The sequence below is a fragment of the Aulonocara stuartgranti genome, assembly GCF_965226115.1.
Source record: "Aulonocara stuartgranti genome assembly, chromosome: 8".
NCBI lineage: Eukaryota > Metazoa > Chordata > Actinopteri > Cichliformes > Cichlidae > Aulonocara > Aulonocara stuartgranti.
The window spans coordinates 22,963,699-22,987,398 of record NC_138959.1 but is presented as its reverse complement, the minus strand read 5'-3'; the positions used below and the strand labels follow the sequence as shown (position 1 = coordinate 22,987,398).

Below are 23,700 nucleotides of genomic sequence, written 5' to 3'. Positions count from 1 at the left end.
AGGTTGCCCGTCTTGTAATAGGCATGCGCCCAGCCCATCTTTTGAAGAATCGGCCTGCAGTGTTAGTGGTTTCTTGTGGTCATAAAATCTCAACACTGGAGCTTGTGTGAGCGTCGACTTGAGCGTCTGTAACGCTACTGTGTGATGTGGCTGCCACTGCCACACTGTGTCCTTCTTGAGTAGCTGTCTCAAAGGTGCTGTGAGCGATGCTTCATTTTGGAGGTACTGTGCCAAAAACTTCGTCATTCCCAGCAGACGCTGAAGGCTTTGTTTGTCTTCTGGAGTCGGCATGTCGACAATAGCTTTGATCTTTGAAACATCTGCTTTCTGCCCTGCTGCTGTGATGATATGGCCCATGTATTTCACTGTGTCAACTTTGAACTGAATTTTGTCCTTGTTAAACTTCACGTTAGCTGCTCTTGCTTTCTCCATGACCTTCTGCAGGATTTCATCGTGTTCGTGCTCTGATGTAGCTGCAATTATCATATCATCTGCAATGATAAATACACCAGGAATGTTGCCGAAAGTCTCACAATTCTTTTGTTGAAAGACCTCGCTGGCTGATTTGATCCCGAATGGGAGTCGGAGGAAGCGATATCGGCCCCAAGGTGTATTGAAGGTACAGAGCTTTGATGACGGCTCGTCCAGCTTGATCTGCCAGTATCCATCTTTTTCATCCAATATGGTGAAGATGGATTTTCCTGCTAGCTTGCTGCGAACGTCCTCGTGTGTGGGAATGGAGTAGTGCTGGCGTTTAACTGCTTGGTTCAGATCACAAGGGTCCAAGCACACCCTTAGTGTTCCGTTCTTCTTCTGTGTGGCGACAAGACTGTTGACCCAATCTGTAGGCTCATTGACAGGCATTATGACATCTCTGTTTTGTAAGTCCTGTAGCGTCTTCTTCAGCGCATCCATTATGGAGAGTGGCACGTTCCTGCATGCGTGAATCACAGGTGTTGCATTTGGGTCAATATGTATGTGGTGAAGTCCAGGGAACTCACCTAAGCCTGTGAACACATCAGCGTACATCTCCACAAGTTCTTCCGAGGTAGAAGGTGGTTTAGCTGATTTCGGTACAGAGGATGTCATGGCAAGGGTCTCAACTCGTTGCACCAGATGGAGCTCTTCACAAGCTTGTCCACCTAGGATCGGTTTATCTGCATGGCTTGATACAAGAAAGTCAAACACAGCCTTGTGCTTCCGTGCTTCACACTCAAGAGACACCACACCATCTGCACGTATGCGGGCTCCACCAAAAGCTATGAGTACAGTCTTTGTGGGCTGTAACCGAGGCATATCTGGTAACTCGTCATAAACTGATCTGGGGAGCACATTTGCGTCCGCACCTGTGTCTAGCTTGAAGGTGAGTGGTACGTCTCAGATTGTCACACTTTCATGCCATTTGCCAGTCTTGTGCTTGTCGCTGGATACCATGCCGATGTATAGTGAATCGCCATCAGTTTCAATGTTGTTAATAGTTTTTGTTTTCTTGAAGTGTCTACTCTTCTCTGCGCTAGCTCTGCACACTTTTGAGAAGTGGTTATTTTTCCCACACTTGTGACATGTTGCCCCATAGGCTGGACACTGTCGGAATGCGTGTTTGTTGCCGCATTTGTGACAAATTGTTTGTTTGTCGTTGCTCAGTTTGTTTTTACTGTGTCCTGATTTAATGTATCCTGGCATTTTTCTTAATGCGTCCACTGACGTGTCTTGGGCTGCAGTTATTGACTGCATGGCCTGAATCTGTGACTTGGCCACTTCTGCTGATCTGCATATTTCTATCGTCTTGCGCAGTGTGAGGTCGTTGTCACGAAGCAATCTCTCTTTTAGTCTTGCGTCACTTATGCTGAACACCAATTTATCCCTGATCATGTCGTCCTCATTGATCCCAAACTCACAACTTTTACTTCTCTGACGGAGTTCCGTGACATATCTGTCCACTGTTATATCCGCCGACATTGGGTATGACCAGAACTTGTGGCGTTCAAAAACAACGTTCTTTCGTGGACTACAGTATTCCTTAAACGTTTTCAAAATGTCCGCCATTGTCAGTGCGTCTCCGGTCGGTGTTGTACACTTCAAGCGCTTCTTCGCCGATAGTGTGGAGAAGAATGGCTATTTTAACCTTTTCATCCTTCTCCAACGCACCCGTAGCAGTCATATACAGTCCGAATCTTTGTTCCCATCTGCGCCAGGTCTCAGATAAATTGCCTGTGAGCAGTAGCGGTGATGGTGGCTTGAATTGCTCCATGCCGTTAGCAATGGCTACTGTTAGCTAATCTACGGCTAGCTTACTCACGTCGCGGTCCCTGTTCACACGGTCTTGCCGACTTCTGACACCATGTTGTAACTTTATGCAGTGTTGCTCCAACTGCCCGTGTAGCGTGGGTTGTGGTCAACAATAACTTTAGACCAAGGACTGAGACGAGGCTATGGTGGAGGTCCAGACTTTTACTCCATAAGCTCAGAACACATACAATAACACAGTACCACCTACTGGTGGGAGGTAGTAATAGCTGCTGCTTATTACAATATACCACAGCCTTGGTGACGTTGTGAACATAACCGAACGGGACTTGGTGAGTTCAGAAATTGTCTTTTATTTCATGCAAGAAATTTTTGTTGTATTATATTGCTCATTTCATGCAAATGGAGAGCCAAGGTAGCAGATTTATGTTGTTTTATGTTAAAAACGGTGGATTCGTGCTTAAACGACACACAGGCTGCAGTTCAAAGGCCTTTGAAGGTGTTTCAGCGCGCCATATTGGCGTCACCTCATTTACGGCTAAATAAGCTGGAAAAAACGGACTTTTACTGTTATTTAAGGGCTACCCGTGTGTTATTTTCGAATGTTTATGCACTTTATTTTGTTGTTATGGTAGGCCATTAAGGTTTGGATCGGGAAATGCTGAGCTAGAATCGGAGTTTGATCCGCTGAGCGAGAAACAAGATGGCGAGCCACCCACGGACCCATTGAACTGTACCGAGCAGGAAAAAGGAAAACGCCCCCTGCTGGACGTTGAGCTCTTTCGCTGATAAAACTGGTAGGATTAATCCATACACCTCTGCAAAAGAACAGCGGACTTTTCAAAGCACTGGATAATCATTCGGAGTAATTCCAGGACTAATAGTTAAAGGACACAAAGACAACTTTCTTTTGTTTATTTGTTTGTTTAAGGGATTTATTCAGCCTTTTGCTGAATTGTTTTCAGTTTTACATTTATTTATTTATTTTCGTAATTTATTTTGGTCAACCTTACATTTTAATGCTGTAATGGTGTTAATGGAAGTGTAAATAATTTTGTTGGGTTAAAACAAAATAAGAACTGGTTGAGAATTTAAAGGTGAACCTAGACCAAGATTAAATTAAATCTTGGGCCTAAAGAACTGAACTTGATTTAAAATAACACAGTGTTAATGCAAATAGATCAAAGGATAAACTTGAACTTAGAACTTGAAATAAATAAAACAATAACCTAGGTTGAAAATAACATCCTTCTAAAGCCAAATAAAAGGTTTTGAGATAAATAGGATGAACTAACAGAACATACTGAACTAAGAAGGGGAAAGAAAACATCTTGTTTTCCTTAAATGTGTGATGTTGAATGTTTTATGTAATGTGTCTATAACTGTCTATTCTCTGTCTTCACAAAATAATAAGCCGGCAATTTAAACGTATTTACTGGTCTGTGGTCTTTATTACATGCTACGCTCATTACTGCTCTAGTAGTCGAACCTAACTGGTCCTAGTATACTGTAACGACTCCAGAAGTGTTACAGAAGTGGCGAGCCAGCCAGGAGTAGTAATTGATCCCTCAAGTTTTTTTTCTGACCCAGACCTCAAAAATAGGCCAAGTCCGGCAAAATGGAAATAGTTGACAGAGAAAATGTTAAAATCCCAAACTCAGTTATTGTTAGTGGGATTACAGGCACAGACGCTGATGAAGCTTTAAAAGACTTTTTAAGCAGATATGGTCGAACAGCAAGAACCCTTAAGATAGATGACCCTAAGTCTTCTTACCACAAAAATGCTATTGTAGAGTATGAGAGTGGATCTGCTCTGTCGACACTTGAACCCTTACTACCCTACACACTTGAATGTCCGAATGAAGTCACTTATCAGATACGAGCCCTGTCACCTGAGTACATCGCAGCTGTTACCAACGTCGCCACCAACAGTTTTTTCAATGAACTGCAAAACATTGCTAGACTTAGTGGCAAATCTTTTGAAGCTGTTCTGCATGAACACCTTTCCCAATGTGCTCAGTCAGTCACACACAGCACAGAAGCTCCTACCCCAGATGCACATAGTGAACTAACAACCCAAGTACAAGCAAATGACCAACCTATCCAAAGTGAAACTGCAGAACTGATCAAAGCTAACATATGCATCAGCGATTCTGAGTCAGACAACCAGACACAGCCAGATCTACAAACTACCATTCCACAGAGCTTTATAACACACCCTGATGTGCAAAAGGTTGTAGTAGAGCACATAGTGCGAAGTGAAGCTCTTGTCTCACCAGTGAGCGCCTCCTTCCGCCTCAGAAATTTTTCAGGCAAACTGCCCTGTCCTAGTCATGAGGTGGACTTTGATACATGGCGCCACAGTGTAGAGCTCATACTTCAAGATCCCAATCTGTCTGACTTGCAACGCTCGCGGAAAATCGTAGACAGTCTTGTACCGCCTGCTGCCAACGTGGTGAAACCTCTGGGCCCTGAAGCCTTGCCCTCAGCTTATCTTGAACTACTCCATTCAGCTTTTGGCACTGTGGAGGATGGCGACGAGCTTTTCGCCAAATTCCTCAACACATTACAAGATGCAGGTGAAAAGCCTTCACACTACCTCCATCGCTTGCAAACAGCTCTCTCAAAAGCTCTGAAAAGAGGCGGTGTCGTAGCTAGTGAAGCAGACCGACACCTTCTGCGTCAATTCTGTCGGGGGTGTTGGGATAATGCCTTGTTAACAGATCTTCAGCTCGAAAAGAAAAAAGATAAACCCCCCTCATTCACCGAGCTGCTGCTACAGTTGAGAGTGGAAGAGGACAAGCATACTGCAAAAGAAAGCCGAATGAAAAAACATTTTGCTGCCACCAGACTAGGGCTGAACGATATATCGCATTTGCGATAATATCGCGACATGATCAAGTGCAATTTTCTAACCGCAAAGGCTGCGATTATACTGCGATTATAAGGCTGTCCAAATTACTACCATATCCCAGAATTCATAGCGCGGCCCAGCCAAACTCCAGTTTCCAGCAATGGCGGCCGCTACTAAGTTTTAAAATTACTCATACTAATCTTTCTGGGTCACAAAATAAACCTTTAACATATTTTCAGGCGAGAAAGTAGTTGTGTAAACATCAAATATCTGCTCGGTTTATCAAGATATCCCATATTTGCAAAAGTGCTTCGACGTTTTCAGAGGCGTCTGCTACCCACCAGCTCGACAGCTAGCCGGGAGCTCGAGGGTTACTGATGCGGCCGAGAACGGCACAACTCCCGGCACATCATTTTCAGATCACCGCGGAGTTTCGCTGCTCGGGTTAAACGTAATATATAAGTCACTTAGACAACCTAAAAATGTTATTGTTGGGCTTTTTTCAGTGTTTTGTTTGTTCGTGAGTAAATCGGTTTGGCTGAGATTAAAGTTATTAGATTAGATAAAATAAAACTTTATTAATCCCCCGGGTGGGTTCCTCCTTGGTTTTCACACAGCTGACTAAACGTCAAACAGAAAACTTATTAAACAGAAGTATGAGACAGTCGAGAATTTACACCAGTGTCTGGTTATATTTTAGATAGCAAGAAGCAGACGGCCGAGTTTATTAAACTCCACCGAGACAGCGGTGACGCTAATCAGAACTAGCCTTCTGATTAGCTAATCAGAAGGCTAGACCGTCCAATTTCACGCCTTTAAACTTTAAAGGCGTGTTTGTGTGTGTGTTTATACAATTGCTATTATGTTTGCACTTTATGTGTAATGTTACTGACTGCAGAGATCAGTAAGATGTGTGTATTTTTTATTTATTAGTTTTATTTATTTAATATTATTTTTTAATTGAATGACTGTCTAGTAGTTCACAGATGTCGAAAAACTGAGTGTGGTAAAGCCACTGATTTTTTTTATGTATATTTCTGCAATCTGCACATTGTACTGACTTTCATTTTAATGTTTACACCAGGGTTCCTTGTCAGCACTTTATGCTCAGATGTTTGTAAGCTAAAAATAAACTATTGTGTATGTTCAAATATACTGTTGTGATTGAAGAAGTTAAATAAAAATGTCAGTCATCAATTCATGCATCACCTCATGTCATCATAACAGAGGTCTGTCTTCCAGGAAAGAACAGTTTAAAATTAATGTAATATAGTATTGGCCATACTATATGATGTATTGCTTGTCTTTGTTTAATAATACAGAAGACAAAGACCTTAAAAAATAATCGCATATCGCATCGCAATCGCAATATTGGGGCAAAAAATCGCAATTAGATTATTTTCCATAATCGTTCAGCCCTACACCAGACCAAAAGTAGCCTCTCACTCTATTGCTGCAAATGCTGACTTTCCTGCGCTCACCATGCAAGACGATCTCACTGAAATGCGAACACAAATAACTGCGCTGCAGAGTGAACTGACGAGATTGAAACCCCAGAAAGTAGACCCACCAGTAGATGCTCAAAAGGATCTGGTCACAGAATTAAAGGCACAAATCAGTCAGCTTCAAAGCCATCTCGCAACATTAACCCCGAACCCTCCTAGGAAAAAGTCTAACCCTCCAAAAGCTACTGCTAAGACCAACTCTCAAGTACCCGAACGAACCCTTTTGACATCCCAAGCTGCGAAGAGTAGGCCCAGGCCTGGTTACTGCTTCCAGTGCGGCGAAGACGGCCATATTGCCTCTGTGTGCCCAAATGACCCAAACCCGTCTTTAGTCACTGACAAAAGGAAACAGTTGAAAGAAAAACAGTTGCTGTGGGATAGACAAAACAAGCAAACACAGCCTTTAAACTAAAGGGAGCCCTCATTGCGGGACAAATGGGTGCTACGGACAAAACTAGTCCCACCGAGCCTTCACATAAACCCAAAAAACGATTCTCAAACAATAAATCAGCCACTGTGAAACTACCCAAGGGTCTAATTGGAGCTAAGTACACTGCTCAAGTGAAAATCAATGATCAAGCTTGCAACTGCCTTCTTGATACCGGATCGCAAGTGACCACAGTGTCCCGATCGTTCTATGAAAACAATCTTGCAGACCTTGAAATCCATCCAATACAGGACCTGCTAGAAGTCGAAGCTGCAAATGGTCAGAATGTTCCATATTCAGGCTATATTTGTGTCGACATTACCTTTCCAAAGAACTGTTTTGGTACTGAACTTACTGTGTCTTCTCTTGCATTAATTGTTCCAGACACACGCTCTAGTGTTCAGTCTTCTCTCTTAATTGGCACTAACACTCTTGACCTTGTCTTTGAAAGCCTCTCCTTGGCTAATACAGACCTCAGTATCCTGCCTTATGGTTATAGAGTAGTGCTGAGCGTGTTACAACAAAGACACAAGCAAAAAGAGGACGACAGCCTTGGTCTTGTCACTTTGTCAGGGAAAGAGCCTGAAGTCATTCCTGCAGGCCAAAGTCGAGTCTTAGAGGGTTTAGTCCACGCAAAAACTGAACACTCAGGCGGGTGGGTAGTAGTCGAGACCCCCTCTACATCCTCCTTGCCAGGTGGAGTCTTGGTCACCAACTGTCTACTTACCCTTGCTGAGAAACCCTCACAAAAGCTTCCAGTGGTCCTGCGAAATGAAAGTAAGCATGACATAGTTATCCCTGCGAAAAGTGTCATTGCTGAAATGCATGCTATTCAAGAGATCATACCAAACAGTCAGATCACAGAGCAGTCCAAACAGACTCCCAGCTCAAACCCTGCTGAGCTTAATCTTAACTTTGCTGATTCTCCAGTCCCTGCTGAATGGAAAGAACGAATCACACAAAAGTTAAGTGCTATGTCAGAGGTTTTTGCACTACACGATACAGACTTTGGTTGCACTAACAAAGTAAAACACCAAATCAAACTGAGCGATGAAACCCCTTTTAAGCACAGACCCCGTCCCGTACGACCACAAGATCTTGACGCCGTATGGAGGCATTTGCAGGAGCTAAGCGATGCAGGTGTCATTCGCGAATCCGAGTCGCCATTTTCCTCACCGATAGTGGTGGTAAGGAAGAAGAATGGAGACGTAAGACTCTGTGTAGATTACCGTAAGTTGAATCTGAACACCATCAAAGATGCCTACGCGCTTCCTAACTTGGAAGAAGCGTTCTCCGCCTTGACAGGATCGAAGTGGTTGTCGGTCCTTGACCTCAAAAGTGGGTACTACCAGATTGAGGTCGATGAGGCAGATAAGCACAAAACAGCCTTCGTATGTCCGATGGGGTTCTTTGAGTTCAACCGGATGCCTCAAGGCATAACAAACGCTCCCAGCACATTTCAAAGGCTGATGGAGAAATGTATGGGCGACATCCACCTTAAGGAAGTCCTGGTCTATCTAGACGACCTTATAGTTTACTCCGAAACCCTCGAACAACACGAGACCCGCCTTCTCCATGTGCTTAATCGTCTCAAAGAATACGGTCTGAAGCTATCGCCTGAAAAATGTATGTTTTTTCAGACGTCAGTTCGGTACTTGGGGCACATTGTCTCCCAAAACGGTGTAGAAACAGACCCCGAGAAAGTAGCAGCGTTAAAAACATGGCCAAGTCCCAAGAACTTGAAAGAACTCCGCTCCTTCTTAGGGTTTGCGGGGTATTATAGGCGGTTTATTAAGGACTTTTCTAAGATCGTAAAACCCCTTACCAACCTAACTGCTGGATACCCCCCACTGCGAAAAAACAATAGCTCTAAGTCCAACTACGTCCAATACTTTCAGCCAAAAGCTCCTTTCGGGGAGAGATGGACAGAGAGTTGTCAGAAAGCGTTTGAGACTATTATAGACAAACTGACTTCTGCCCCAATTCTAGGCTTTGCCGATCCCAAGTTGCCTTATGTATTACATACAGATGCAAGCACAATCGGGTTAGGGGCAGCTCTTTATCAAGAGCAGGAGGGAGAGTTGCGAGTAATTGCATACGCAAGCAGAGGACTATCAAAAAGCGAAAGCCGTTATCCTGCTCATAAGCTTGAGTTTCTTGCCCTCAAATGGGCTGTAACGGAAAAGTTTTGTGATTACTTATATGGCAGTCCTTTCACAGTAATAACTGACAGTAACCCTCTAACTTACATTTTGACCACTGCTAAGTTAGACGCGACGAGCTATCGCTGGTTGTCCGCCCTGTCCTCTTTCGAGTTCCAGCTTAGGTACAGAGCAGGCAAACAAAACATGGACGCAGATGGCCTATCTCGTCGTCCGCATCTCGAGCCATTAAATGACCTTGTCTCCCTGAAGGAACAGGAGCGGATCCGTCAGTTTGTGCAACACCACTTGCCTGGCACCGATCCTTTCACTCACGTTCCCACTCAAGCTGTCAGTGCAATATGTGAGAAACATCTAGTCCAGTCTCTTGACACAGACCATGCTCTCGCCTGCCCACTCGTAACTTCACTGTCTACGTCCGTTGATGCTGTTCCCGACAGTTTCAACCAGTGTGATGCTTTTCCTGTCATTCCAAGCTTGTCAGAAGAAGAGATAAGACAAAGTCAAACAAACGATCCTGCTGTCAGTGAAATCATACACCAGCTTGAAACAGGTGAAACATCTCCTCCTACTGTACGCAACGAGATCCCACAACTTAGCATCCTTCTGCGTGAGTTAAACAAACTTGAGTTGCAGAACGGGATTTTGTACAGAAAAAGACAAGTAGGTGAAGAGACACAGTACCAGCTGGTTCTTCCTGAAAGTCTAAGATCTATGGTTTTCAAAAGCCTTCACGATGACATGGGTCATTTTGGTCTTGACCGGACCCTTGATTTAACCAGAACCAGATTTTTCTGGCCAAAAATGGCCTCAGACATAGAGCAAAAGATCAAAAGCTGTAGCAGGTGTGTTTGCAGAAAGACCCTGCCAGAGAGGGCGGCGCCCCTAGTAAACATTCAAGTCACCAGACCTCTAGAGTTGGTGTGTATTGATTTCTTGACAATTGAACCAGATCGCAGCAACACTAAAGATGTCTTAGTTATTACAGATTTCTTTACGAAGTATGCTGTAGCAATGACAACTCCCAACCAAAAGGCTAAAACTGTAGCCAAGGCCCTGTGGGAAAACTTTATAATCCACTACGGTTTTCCCGAGAAGTTGCATAGCGATCAGGGAGCAGACTTTGAGTCAAAAACTATCAAAGAGTTATGCGACCTAGCTGGGATTCAGAAGGTCAGAACTTCACCCTACCATCCCAGGGGAAACCCTGTGGAGAGGTTTAATAGAACCCTGCTAAACATGTTGGGTACACTCAAAGACGAAGACAAGAAACATTGGCGTGACTTTGTTAAGCCACTCGTTCACGCGTATAACTGCACCAAACATGAAAGTACAGGGTTTACGCCGTACGAGTTAATGTTTGGCAGACAGCCTAGGTTACCCATTGATCTTGCCTTCAATGTCCCCCTGAACCATCGCCAGCAGCAATCTCACTCACAGTATGTTAAAGCCCTCAAATCTCACCTTCAGGAGAGCTACCAACTGGCTACCAAAAATGTAAGCAAAGTTGCTGAACGTAACAAAACTAGATATGACAAACATGTAACCGAATCTGTCTTAGGTGTCGGAGATCGCGTGCTTGTAAGGAATGTTCGGATTAGGGGAAAAAACAAATTGGCTGATAAGTGGGAGTCCGTCGTCCACGTGGTTGTAAGCCAAAAAGACAACCTCCCAGTATACACAGTCAAACCCGAGCATCACCAAGGTTCCACTAGAACTCTCCACAGAGACCTTTTGTTACCTTGTGGGTTTTTGCCAACTGCCCCTGAAAATCCTCCAGCAGTCCAAGTAAAGCCTCATCGGCCAAGCACACGTCAACACCCAACAACTGATCCTGATGAACCTGAACTTGAATACAACTCTGAGGAGGATAACTACCCTCTGTATTACCCTCCACTTCCTCCCAAAGAGATCTCAAAGTCGATTGAGGAATACGAGGTAGTTTTTCCTCCCAAGGCTAAGTCAAATCATGCTAATGAGCAACCCAAATCAGACAATTCTCAAATCTCAGAAAACGTGACAGTGCCTGATATTGCTCAAGAGCACATGGACATGACGGAAACTGTAAATTTACCTGATTGTGGAAACCTACCGGATATGGAAAACTTACCTGAAAATGACAAAATACCTGAAATGGAGAAACCACCTGAAATGGAAAACTTGCCTGAACCTGCAAAGGAAGGAGCTCAGATAACTCAACAAAATGAAAAGGACAATGCATCGGATTCAACGAAAACTAATGATGAGGAAGCAACTCAAACTCACGTGAATGAAACTGAACCTGTAAACAATGAAACTGAAAGAAATGACCCCGAAGCAGAGCAATCAGTCAGAAGATCATCCCGAGAGAGAACAAAGCCCAAGCACTTAACATACCCTCAATTAGGCAACCCTCTTGTTGGCATAGTACAGTCTTTGTTCCAAAGCTTAAGTGAAGCTGTCACAGGCTCTATTGAAATCCATGATATCCAGGTAGTCTGAGTATGCATTATGCAAAGGGGCTTGCATACATTTAAGAGGGGAGGGTGTAACCCTGGTTAACATAGCTAACAACAAATAAAAGCCTGTTAGTAAAAACAGTCATAAGAAATATATTACAGGTGATAAATAGTCAATAAATAGATCACAATGGTTAGAAAATTCATTAAAAACATCAGCAATGATATAATTCATGGTATAGGATTTCATTTGTGTTTAAAAACATGTTAAAAGGGTACAGAACTTGCTAATTCATGGTGTTTTATGTTAATTCAGGTAAAATGGCTAAAATATGTGTTGAGACTCTTATTGTGAAAGGGCACGCTGCAGCGTGACTCCTGTGATTAGCCACACCCAATCGGGTTGTTCCTTCTTTTTGATGCTGGAGAGGGAGAAATGCAGACAGTCCTTGCAGAGCTGCTGCTTAAATGAGTGAAAAAATAGTAAAAATAAGCCAAAAATCTACTTAAAGCCATTTTTGTACTCTGGAGAATGTATTTTTGTTTTTTCCGACCTGTCCTTGCCTTGGTGACGTTGTGAACATAACCGAACGGGACTTGGTGAGTTCAGAAATTGTCTTTTATTTCATGCAAGAAATTTTTGTTGTATTATATTGCTCATTTCATGCAAATGGAGAGCCAAGGTAGCAGATTTATGTTGTTTTATGTTAAAAACGGTGGATTCGTGCTTAAACGACACACAGGCTGCAGTTCAAAGGCCTTTGAAGGTGTTTCAGCGCGCCATATTGGCGTCACCTCATTTACGGCTAAATAAGCTGGAAAAAACGGACTTTTACTGTTATTTAAGGGCTACCCGTGTGTTATTTTCGAATGTTTATGCACTTTATTTTGTTGTTATGGTAGGCCATTAAGGTTTGGATCGGGAAATGCTGAGCTAGAATCGGAGTTTGATCCGCTGAGCGAGAAACAAGATGGCGAGCCACCCACGGACCCATTGAACTGTACCGAGCAGGAAAAAGGAAAACGCCCCCTGCTGGACGTTGAGCTCTTTCGCTGATAAAACTGGTAGGATTAATCCATACACCTCTGCAAAAGAACAGCGGACTTTTCAAAGCACTGGATAATCATTCGGAGTAATTCCAGGACTAATAGTTAAAGGACACAAAGACAACTTTCTTTTGTTTATTTGTTTGTTTAAGGGATTTATTCAGCCTTTTGCTGAATTGTTTTCAGTTTTACATTTATTTATTTATTTTCGTAATTTATTTTGGTCAACCTTACATTTTAATGCTGTAATGGTGTTAATGGAAGTGTAAATAATTTTGTTGGGTTAAAACAAAATAAGAACTGGTTGAGAATTTAAAGGTGAACCTAGACCAAGATTAAATTAAATCTTGGGCCTAAAGAACTGAACTTGATTTAAAATAACACAGTGTTAATGCAAATAGATCAAAGGATAAACTTGAACTTAGAACTTGAAATAAATAAAACAATAACCTAGGTTGAGAATAACATCCTTCTAAAGCCAAATAAAAGGTTTTGAGATAAATAGGATGAACTAACAGAACATACTGAACTAAGAAGGGGAAAGAAAACATCTTGTTTTCCTTAAATGTGTGATGTTGAATGTTTTATGTAATGTGTCTATAACTGTCTATTCTCTGTCTTCACAAAATAATAAGCCAGCAATTTAAACATATTTACTGGTCTGTGGTCTTTATTACATGCTACGCTCATTACTGCTCTAGTAGTCGAACCTAACTGGTCCTAGTATACTGTAACGACTCCAGAAGTGTTACACCTGCATTGATGGTTCCCCGCCTGGAGATGGTTTGCTGCCATGCATGGCTGGGAGCAAATTGCCTATGGCCCACTTCGTCGCGATGGAGCCAAACCTGGCCCAGCTGTACGCTCCTTGGGTTCCCTTCTGAGGAGAGCCATGGGCCCTGGCAGGGACGCTAGGGTGTTGGACCACCTGTTGGGCTGCACAGGTCCATGGCTTCCCAGGCCTGTCTGTCTAACTCGACAGCCATTTGTTGCTTCATTTGCGGTACCTGGCCCGCCAGTTGCAGGCATGTTCCATGGAACCGGACGGTGCTGAAGGGGTGCTGGCTGCCTCCGCCAGCATGGAGGAGCATGCCATAGCTAAGCCTCAATCTGGATGTCGCACCACCACCTCTGGCTGTCCTAGTCCCAGCTCCGGCAAGATGACCAGGCGTACCTGATGAGGCTGCCGGTGGACCCTGCAGCCCTGTCGGCCTGAAGGCAGCCTGGCTCCTGCAGTGAGCTGGAGACAATCGATGTATTGCTCAGGAGATGTCACTGGGCCTGCTCAGGCTTTCGGCAACTGAACAACTGAGTGGGGAGACCCAGAACTTCTGTGTGTGGAGCCAAGACTCAGCCATCGTCCAGCCGCACATCTCCCTCCTCCCTCCTGACTTCCTTTTGAGTCAGGTTCAGTGGCCAAGCTGCTGCAGGCTGTGTTCCCCTGGTGTGTGGGACGCGGCTCACTGGTTTACACGCCAATCAAACCTTGCTGTGTCTGATACGTCAAGTGAAAGTTCTCCAACCAGCAACAGAGCCCCGTCTAGCATATTGCCAGTGTGTCGCGTGTTTACGCAGCCAGCAGGGGTCTGCTTAGTGAGCTGAGCTTCCTAGCTGCACCAGTGTCTCATTCGAGTTCACTCTTGTTGCTGCCCTGTCTGCAAACAGCGTGGAGTGGCTGCTAGGCTCTGTGGACAGACCTTCGGTTGGCATCCCTAGCTCGGCCCTCCACTTTCAGCCGCCAAGCTGCTGCTGCAGGCTGTGTTTCCGGGGTGTATTGCCCGCATGTCCTGGGTTTACTTGGCCAGTGGGGCCCCAGTTGGTACCTCATTGAGCTACGCTTCCTGGCATCGGGCTAGCAGGTTAACCGTGAGCGGCTGCTTAGTTGCAGTCCTTGCGTCTTCCGGGACTCATCCAAGGTTTTGGTTGCACTGTCTCACGGTGTGTCTTAAAGACTTAACCCTTACATATGTAATACGTAATGGAGTGGAGAGATAGCCTCGATATGATAGCCCGTACATACGGAATATGTAACACAGTGGCTTCACTCACAGAACTAAGGTTAAATGTAACCATACGGTCTGCCTTTAAAGCTCCTGACTACTCGGGTAATCAGAAAATTTAATTTTTAGCAACTAAAGATTATACTGTGCTGAGGTAGGGAATCAGTTGAGTCATACAGGCTTTAAGTTATGATCCTGCATTAAGATTAAATTTAAAGTAATCTAAAGATTACTTTAGATGAGTACAGAGTTCTGTAATACTAAATGTCCTTTAACCAGTCATTTAGATTTAGAGTCATTTGAGTGGTTTGGCACCCCGCTGGGTCAGAATAAGTTTATATCTGAGGAGGAGTTTGAGAAACAAGCTGATGCTTACACTACAACCAGAAGACTTTCAATAGTCAAAGTAATGGATAGAAATGGACGTCTTACATTTAATCATCCCCCTCACAAGAGATATTCAGTTGTTTAAACTTGCACTTTTTCATCTACTGGATCTGCAGTGTATACTATGGCATCAAATGAGGAATTGTTGTGGTCCTGTTATTTTATGTTTAATATACGTGGTGCATAGACACGTCTGTAGTTCTTACCAGAGGTCCAATTATGTCTATATAATTAACTGATTTATGTCATTCTATGTAATGATATTTGAACATGAACATCGTTCTGGGTGGTACTTTATGCAGGATCATGATCACAGGTATCAGAAACACAAAGAAAAGCCACGAGCTGAAATATGTTACATACTGAATTGTGATTACTAGAGATCTTCGTAATAGTATCTTCACTCTAGACTGTTTAGTTGTTTCTTTAGTTAACTGTTTAGTTAGCAGTTTTTGTATAATTTTTAATCAGGGTAATGTTGGCCCTTTGATCTAAATAGAGTTAGCATTAAAAAGTCTGATTTAATAACCTTTAAATTTAAAGACTTTAACTAAAGTAAAAATGTCTCTATTGAAATTTTAAAAAGCAAAATCCTGAGTTTAAAACGTTTAAAAGCTTTTTTCTTGCTATACACTCAGGGCGAAACACCAGATTATGTCTCAGATTGTGGCATGGCTACCAAGTACTATTTATAAAAGAATACTGCGGCAAACAGCACTGGAGATTTCAAACACCAGAACAGTTTCAACATGAGGCCAGCCACAACAAGCCTGATACTCACAGCTTAAAAATCTTGATGATCTTGAAAAATTAATGAAAGTAAGAACAGGACACAACAGTGACAAACATGACACACTTGGATGTGAACCACTGAATCACACCCTGTGAGATTCTCCAGGGTCCTTTCTTTTGGCCCACTCAAAAGAAAGGACACTTTTACACTGATTGAACCCATAAAATTTCTGGTTGGAGAAAGTGCGTTTATTTGCACTTAAAAAGTATCAAACAGTGCCAACAATCCACAGCGTGTGTGTTCCCAATCCCGGTGCCGTGATTCGGTGCCGTGTTAGTTCTCTTTTGAGCCAGAGAACTAACTGAAGTCCTGGTCTAAAGAACGCACGCCAACTGCCGCTCCACTACTCTCTTAAGTAGGACTTCGTGACTATGCAGATCAGCAACAGGTGAGTGACGATCCTCAGCTAAGTCTGGCTCAAAGGCGGGAGACTCTCCAGGCCTGATGTGGCATAAAAACTCTCACACCACATCTCACACAAACACGCACACACACACGGGGGACAAAGAGCAGATCACACCAATGAACAGCCCTACAAAGCAATCCAGAAAGACCAAAAAATTTATAATATTCGTTACCCGAAAAACAACACATGAGCCCTGGGTCTCCTGACAGGTATCTGCTGTGTTTCAGTGGTACATTGTGTTAACTACTGTCAGTTTCTCATGTGAAATCCTGAACTTGTCAGTCAAGACATAAGCATAGACCAAAATCATTGTGCAGATTCAAAACACAGCAAATTTGCAACATTCATGTCAGATCATCCCATTTTCACTTTGTAACCTGATTAAACCAAGTTTGAGCTTTTCTATAACAACAGTGGCACACCCAGATGTTCAACACCTTCAACTGTTTTTTCACTTTTATGTATAGAATAAATTTCATTTCCTATAATCATATTTCATCAAACCAAATCTTAAAAACATTTTTTCTTTCGTTTACTTTCAGACTGATTGAACCCATAAAGTTGAATTTCCAGACCCCAACTAACCAAATTTAGTGTTTTTTAAGCTGCAGAGTAGTTTTCAGCTCTACTTGTCAGTAAGATGATTCGAATCATATATTAACCATCTGACCTGATACATTTGCATTAAGTACCACCATGTGACCTGTAAATACAGGAGTCATTGTTACTGAAAAGTGGGCCCCTGTATTACTGTGTAGAGATTTTCTAAAACAACATAACTGATTTATGTAAAAAACAACATCTGTGCAAACATTACTGTTAAACCTCATGTAATATTACATGTAAACCAACGGAAATTTGTCTTTTAAACAAGGACTTTTCAAACTGTTGAGCAGTAGTGTGTATTGTATGCATGTATCTGTCTGTATCTGATCAGGATTTTCTCCTCACTTCCAATCCAAGGTTACATTTGTAAACTGTGTCCTTCTTTAAAAAGTGACTTCAAGTGTTTCAAGGCTGATGGGAAACTCTCCCTAACAAGTCCACTTTATTGCGTGCTCATTTATTCTCTCCTATAAGTGGCTCATAGGTACTAGTCCACTTTCTGCATGCTTCCTAATCTGTCACGCTTATCAGTGGCTCATGGTTGCTTAAAGCCTATGTCTGTACTGGACCACAGAGGCAGAGCATCATTCAATCCTGCCAGCTGCCTATCTTGGTAGCATTTCAAGGATGACAGACTCCACTTTCTCTGCAGCAAGACAGCTCATAACATTTTAACAGTCTCTCCCTGTCCTCATGCTCCTATATCATCTGCTATAATCAAGAGCCATACACTATCATTGCATCTACACTGCAGCTCAAAAGTTTGAAGTGCACCAGAAACATCAGATTTTCTAAAAACACTGAAATTCATGTTCATACTTTTTTCAAATTAATCAGAAATGTCAAGAAATATGAATGTTTAAAAGTGACATTGATCACAGTTGATGAATGAGGTTCAGTGGAATATCTACATAGGTATACAGAGGCCCAGTTTCAGCAATAATACCTGCTATGTTTCAGTGATACATTGTGTTAACTACTGTCAGTTTCTCATGTTAAATCCCAACTAGTCATACAAGAAACTTATTCACAAAGACATCAACACCCTCTAAAAATTGTGTGCTTCTCAAGAAACCAAACATTTCCCCACAATATTGTACTGATCATCCCATGTTTTTTCCTTCCAAGGTTCCACTTTTCTATCAATATACAAAGTCAGGTGTTCAAAATCTTTAGGTTTTTCTTGTTTCCCACATGGAATAGTTTTCGTTTCTACAACAAGATTTTCATTTTCTCTTTTTTTGTGCCTTTTCAGACCAGTTGAACACATAAATCTGAAGCTTTAGACCCTGACCTTACCTTATTTCTTGAGCAGTAGTGTGTATTGTATGCATCAGGATTTTCTCCTCACTTCCAATCCAAGGCTACATTTTTAAACTGTGTCCTTCTTTAAAAATTGACTTCAAGTGTTTCAAGGCTGATGGGAAACAAGTCCACTTTACTGCGTGCTCATTTATTCTCTCCCATAAGTGGCTCATAGGTTCTAGTCCACTTTATGCATGCTTCCAAAAGCCCCCAGAGAATTAACGTTTCTCTTGTCAGAAGTGTTTTTGTGTCGAGTCCTAGTTATAGGTTCCTGTTTAAATCATAGACCTAAGATATCTAACTTCATAGTTCACACTTCTAATTTCTTGTTTCCTTTTGGATTCTTAGTTCATAGTTCATGGTCTTGACTTTTTACATTATTGTGTTTAGTTGTAAATAAAGCTTTGCAAACCATGCAGTCGTGTGCTTCCATGTGAGTTCTGCTCTGAGTCAACCTGTGTTGTGCGGCCTCGGCCATGACAGTAGCAATTGGCCAGTATATAGACTCAGCGGACCCCACACAGATAGCAATCGCAGGGTACCAATTTAGGAGCACATGAACAGTCCATTCAATATTTGCTAAGTTGAGTCCATACTCTCTCTAGTCAGCAAGTGACAATGCAAGCCACTGCCCAACCCTTGCCTTTTATAACAAGTCTGCTGACGCCGGTTTTCCGTGACGCCGTCTCCTTGGAGCCAGAGCCTTATTTTGGCAACCCCGGGACCTGTAGCGACTTTTTTGTTTCAATACGCTCACCAGACACCTTTGTTAATGATTCCACTCGGATTTCGTATTTGGTGGGGAAGCTGCATGATCAGGCATTACGGTGGGTGCACTTGTATTTGGGTTTTTTTTTTCTTTGGTTTTTTTTTGCCTGTCCCATTTGGTTCTTTAGCCGTCAGAATTGTTGTCTGAAGACCAACAAGGATACCCAATGGATTTATTTTGCCAAATGGATCATCGTGGCATTGCCGTATTGGTCCATTTGATCGACCTTTGTTTTTATTTATTTTATTTTATTTTTTTCAGTTGTTACAGACGGGACAGACATGAGTGAGGGATAGGAAAGGGAGAAAGAAAGAGGAAGGAAAAGAAAAACAGAAGGGGAGAGGGACAGTGAGAAAAGGGGGGAAAAAAAATCTCCTGGATCACCTGTTGAGAGAAAAAGAAGAGAAAACAAGCAAAAAAAACCAAAGCAACATACTAAACACAACACCATCACATTAATCTAGCTAAGTGTAAACAGCAGTAAATACTAAATATTCAATGTTGTTGTGCAGCACGCAGGACAGACAGCGCACAATGTGCTTTGAAGTAGCAGCCAAGAAAGGTGTAATTTAAGTCTACGAACAGTGAACACCCGTGTGCACACCTGTGTGGATCAGCACGCTTGTATTCAAATGGTTTCCACATGTAATGGTCTGCAAGAAGATGTAGAGAGCCATAGCCCCATCCCCCAGGGCATGAAGCAGGCATGGAGGAGATCCAGGCCCCAGACATCCAGAGGCCCCAGAGTGCGAGAGCCCAAGGAAGACCACCGGAGGGGCATCCGTGCCACCGTCATGGGAAGGGCTGAGGATCCCCAGACGAGGCGTCACCCAGTAGCCACCGAGCAGAAGCTAGAGGGGGCTGCACCGGCGTGCCCGCCGGCTCTGCCGGCAGCCAGCTGTGCCAGAGTGAACCGAGCCGCAGGCCCGGAGGCCCGAGGGCCCCCCGCACCCCGGAGGAGGCCTGACTGAGCAACAGGCGCCAGGCCCCGCCAGGTAGCCACCGGGAGTGAGCTGGTACATACCTGAGCGCCCAGCCCCGGACACCAAGAACCACCAATGCACCGACCCCTGAGGGCATCAGTCACCGGCAGGGAGTGTGGTGAGGGGAGATAGGCCTTGGAGGGCCTGGGAGTTCCCAGAGAGGTGGAGTCTAAGACCCGACCTGACATATAGACACAGACAAACAGGCACACACAGACACAAACATGCATTCCCACCCTCATGCACACATATACAAACACTCAGCACTCACCCCAACGTAAGGATTGACATAAATGGACATGTACACACAATCACACTCCCCAAACATACTCTATACCCCGGGTCCAGGTACCCTCGCCCCCAGAGGGGGAAACAGAACCCAGACCCAAGAGATGTTACCCTTCCCCCCGGGGTGGAGGCAAGCAGACTGTCCCAGGCTCCGCAGCAGCAGGGAGGCCAATCAGACAGCCAACATCTCCTCCCAGCCCCCCCTGCCCCGATGGCTAGCAGAGAACGGGGGTGCGTGAAGACCCCATACCTCCCTCCTCCCGCTCATGTGTAGTGTTGCTGCGTGTTGTTCTAAAGTGCATTTAAAACAAGGGAGAGCATGGTGCTGCTGCCAGAGAGCAGCAGGTGTTAGCACGGCCCCTCCCGAGAACCCTCAATGTCTACATGGATTTAAAATTGAGAGGTGGGCACCGGCGCCAGAGGTAGGTTTGAGTACACAGACCATCCACTGGACACTGTTAACGTGCCCACCCTCAAGGCCCTATATATGTGTGTGTGTTATGAGAGTGTAAGTTATGTGGATGTCTAAGTTCTGAGATAAAATTGAGGCACAGGTGGCCAGAAGGGGACAGAGGGGGGGGGAAATGTCTCCTCTGCACCCTGGTGACACACCCGCACCCCAAGGCCCTACCTGTGTGGGTGAGTGTGGTGGAGCGGGAAGAGGGAGGTAGCCGGGGATGGGGAGTAAAAGGAGGGAGGGGAGGATGCCCCTCCCTAGGGCCAGCTCCCCCGCTGACCCCAGTAGGCACCCCCGTCCTCTGGTACCCACCAAGGCAAGGGAGCCCAGGTCCATCCAGACCGGGGCCTACGGTAGCAGCACTGCCAAGCCCCACAGGACCCGGGGCAACCCGGGTGCACTTGTATTTGTTACGTAATTCTCTGTCTACCTGCCGCTATGATGTATTTCTGGGTGAATTTAAGAAGACTTTCTCTCACCCAGTTTCTGAGGGAAGTACAGGACAGAGGTTACTGAATCTGTGCCAGGAGCAAAGAAGTGTGGCTGATTATCTGATTGACTTCCATACTGGTCGGATCAAGCGTTGCAGGGGATTTTCTTGCAGCCAAATAGAAAACTGCTTTTAATATGCCCCTTGGACACTTTGAATACCTGGTAATGCCGTTGGAATAACCAATGCTCCAGCAATCTTTCAGGGCCTAGTTAATGACGTCCTGCAGGACTTTCTAGATCATTTTGTTTATGTATATCTAGACAATATCCTCATTTTTTCCAACACAGTAGAGGAACACACAACTCATGTCCATGCAGTGCTGCAGTGCATTCTTGAGAATAAATTGTTTGTGAAGGCTGAAAAATGTAAGTTCCATGCACATACCGTCTCTTTCTTGGGTTTTATATTGTCGGGAGGGAAGGTGAAGACAGATCCCACTAAGATAAGAGCAGTTATGGAATGGCCAGTTCCAAAGACACGCAAACTCCTACAGAGATTTTTAGGATTTGCTAACTTTTATAGACGTTTAAGAATGACCACTCGGTAGCTTTCCTTAAAACGTTGCTTTATTGAACGAGCACCAAGCATCCATCAGTTATAGCACTCTACAACAGGTACGACAGCTAGGTATATACTGCCACCAGGCAGCCCTGCTGCAAAGGCACATCAGATGGCGTAAAGCCGCAATACACCAGTACTCAGCGTAGGCACAAACATAATCTATTAAATGACATCTTTCCCCTTTTCCTGTTATTTCCAATAACAAAACCGTATTTAACAGCAACAAGATAATGACAACATGTCACTATCTAATAGCCACTGGGAGGTTCTTTTAAGGATTTGGGTATAATTATCTCACTGTAGGCCTGAAGGTCAGTGTCCTCAAAACAGGACTTATTAAACAGGTTAAACCGTTATGGTAATTACATCAACCAGGTAACAGTGGCATTGGTTGTGTCTCAAACCATAAAGTGAAAGAACAGTAAAAATACATTCTGACAACACCCCAATCCTTCCAGTCCTCCCATTACCCCAGTCCAAATGGTAGACACCCCAGTGTCTACAGATCCAGTCTCATGACTGGCTTGCATACCCGGCTGTACCTGGTGCGTACCTGAACCAGTGCGTCTGTATGGACAGGTGTAAGTGTTGGGGCAAAAGCCCACTGGGATGGCAGCCCCTCCGTATCCTCGGTGGGTGGTGGAAGGGGTTTTGGTGTAGGTTGTGGAGATGGTCTGAGTCGGAGATGGTGGTGATTCCGTCGCAGCACCACACCTTGAGGTGTGATGACGAGATAAGACCTTGGGGTGATGCTCTCCTTGGAGACAACGGCAGGTGTCGCCCAAACCTTCTCCCGGTCCAGCTTGGACTGCATCCCCTGGTCGGAGTGGAGGAAGGGGCTTGGTTCCATGGCGGCCATTGTCGTAGAATGCGTGTTTGGCCTTCTGAAAAGCATCCCTGTTATAAGTGCGAAATCTGTCTCTCTCGCAAAGTTCTGAAACTCAGCCCACGAGAACTGAGGGACTTTGCTAGGTTTGGGATCTCTGATGAGGTGGTGAGTGACAAAGGATCACTTCAGTTTCTGAATAAGCTAAGCACTGGTCATTTCCAAGAAACATGAGTAGTAATCCCATATAACAAGGTAGTTATGCCAGTTATGTTCACAGAGGTCAAGAGCTATTCTTTTCAATGGAAGATCCGGCAAAGGTGTGGAGATAAGCAGCTCCCTTGTCTGTGTTGGCCTCTTACCAGACAGGCATGGCACTGCAGCACTACATCCTTTATCTCGGTGGAGAGTCCCGGCCACCAAACGGATGAATTAACCCTTTCCCTGCACTTGGTGAGGCCTTGGTGCCCGTCGTGTAGTTTGTCTAGAATGGCTGTTCTCTGTGACTTTGGAATAAAAATCCTGCCTCGTATGACCAGGCCTTCGGCCTCCTATAGCTCATTCTTCATGCTTTGATGTTCGGTGGCAGACTACCTCCATATACGGCCATTGCTTTTGTATGTATTTAATGACAGTCTGTAGTTCACCATCCGGTGCAGTGGCTGCTTTATTGCTTTCCATTCGGCTTGGAGACACTGGAATGCCCTGTATCACAGTGGCTATGTAGTAGTCCACCTTGCTGTAAGTGCTAGTCTCGTCCTCTACCCGAGTCTGTGGGCTCCGCAACAACGTATCGGTAGAGGCAAGCTTTTTGCCAGGTGACATAGAAGGCTTATACCTCATGAGCTGCACTTGGAGGTGTTGACACCTCAATGGAACATTGTCTTAAGCCCGTAGCTACTGACGTTGGCGGATACCGCTGTGGGTTTGTTGATGTCATAAAAGGCAAGAACAGGTGCTATTGTAAGCGCTTGCTTAATTTTCTCAAAAGCTTGCCCACTGCGGGTGGCCCCAGGTCCAAATGTTCTTGCTTTTGACTAACTCATACAATGTTTGGCATATTGTGGCAAGAACAGGAATATATCTGCTGAGGTAACTGGCCATGCCTAGGACTTGTATAAGTGCTTGCACGTTTTCTGGCGCTGG

General features: G+C 44.2%; 2 protein-coding genes across 3 annotated transcripts in view; both read left to right on the top strand.

Annotated features, from left to right (window-relative positions):
* LOC309712682 (uncharacterized protein) overlaps positions 1-23,700 on the top strand; it is a 33,431-nt gene that overhangs the window by 3,981 nt on the left and 5,750 nt on the right. The gene's annotated exons all lie outside the window — the stretch shown is intronic.
* On the top strand, positions 2,523-5,131 carry LOC309713186 (uncharacterized protein; the record flags this gene model as incomplete). The annotated part of the gene is made up of 2 exons (XM_082544589.1): positions 2,523-2,579; positions 2,883-5,131. The coding sequence occupies exon 2, from the start codon at positions 3,866-3,868 to the stop codon at positions 5,129-5,131; it is 1,266 nt and encodes a 421-aa protein (XP_082400715.1). The 5' UTR covers positions 2,523-2,579; positions 2,883-3,865.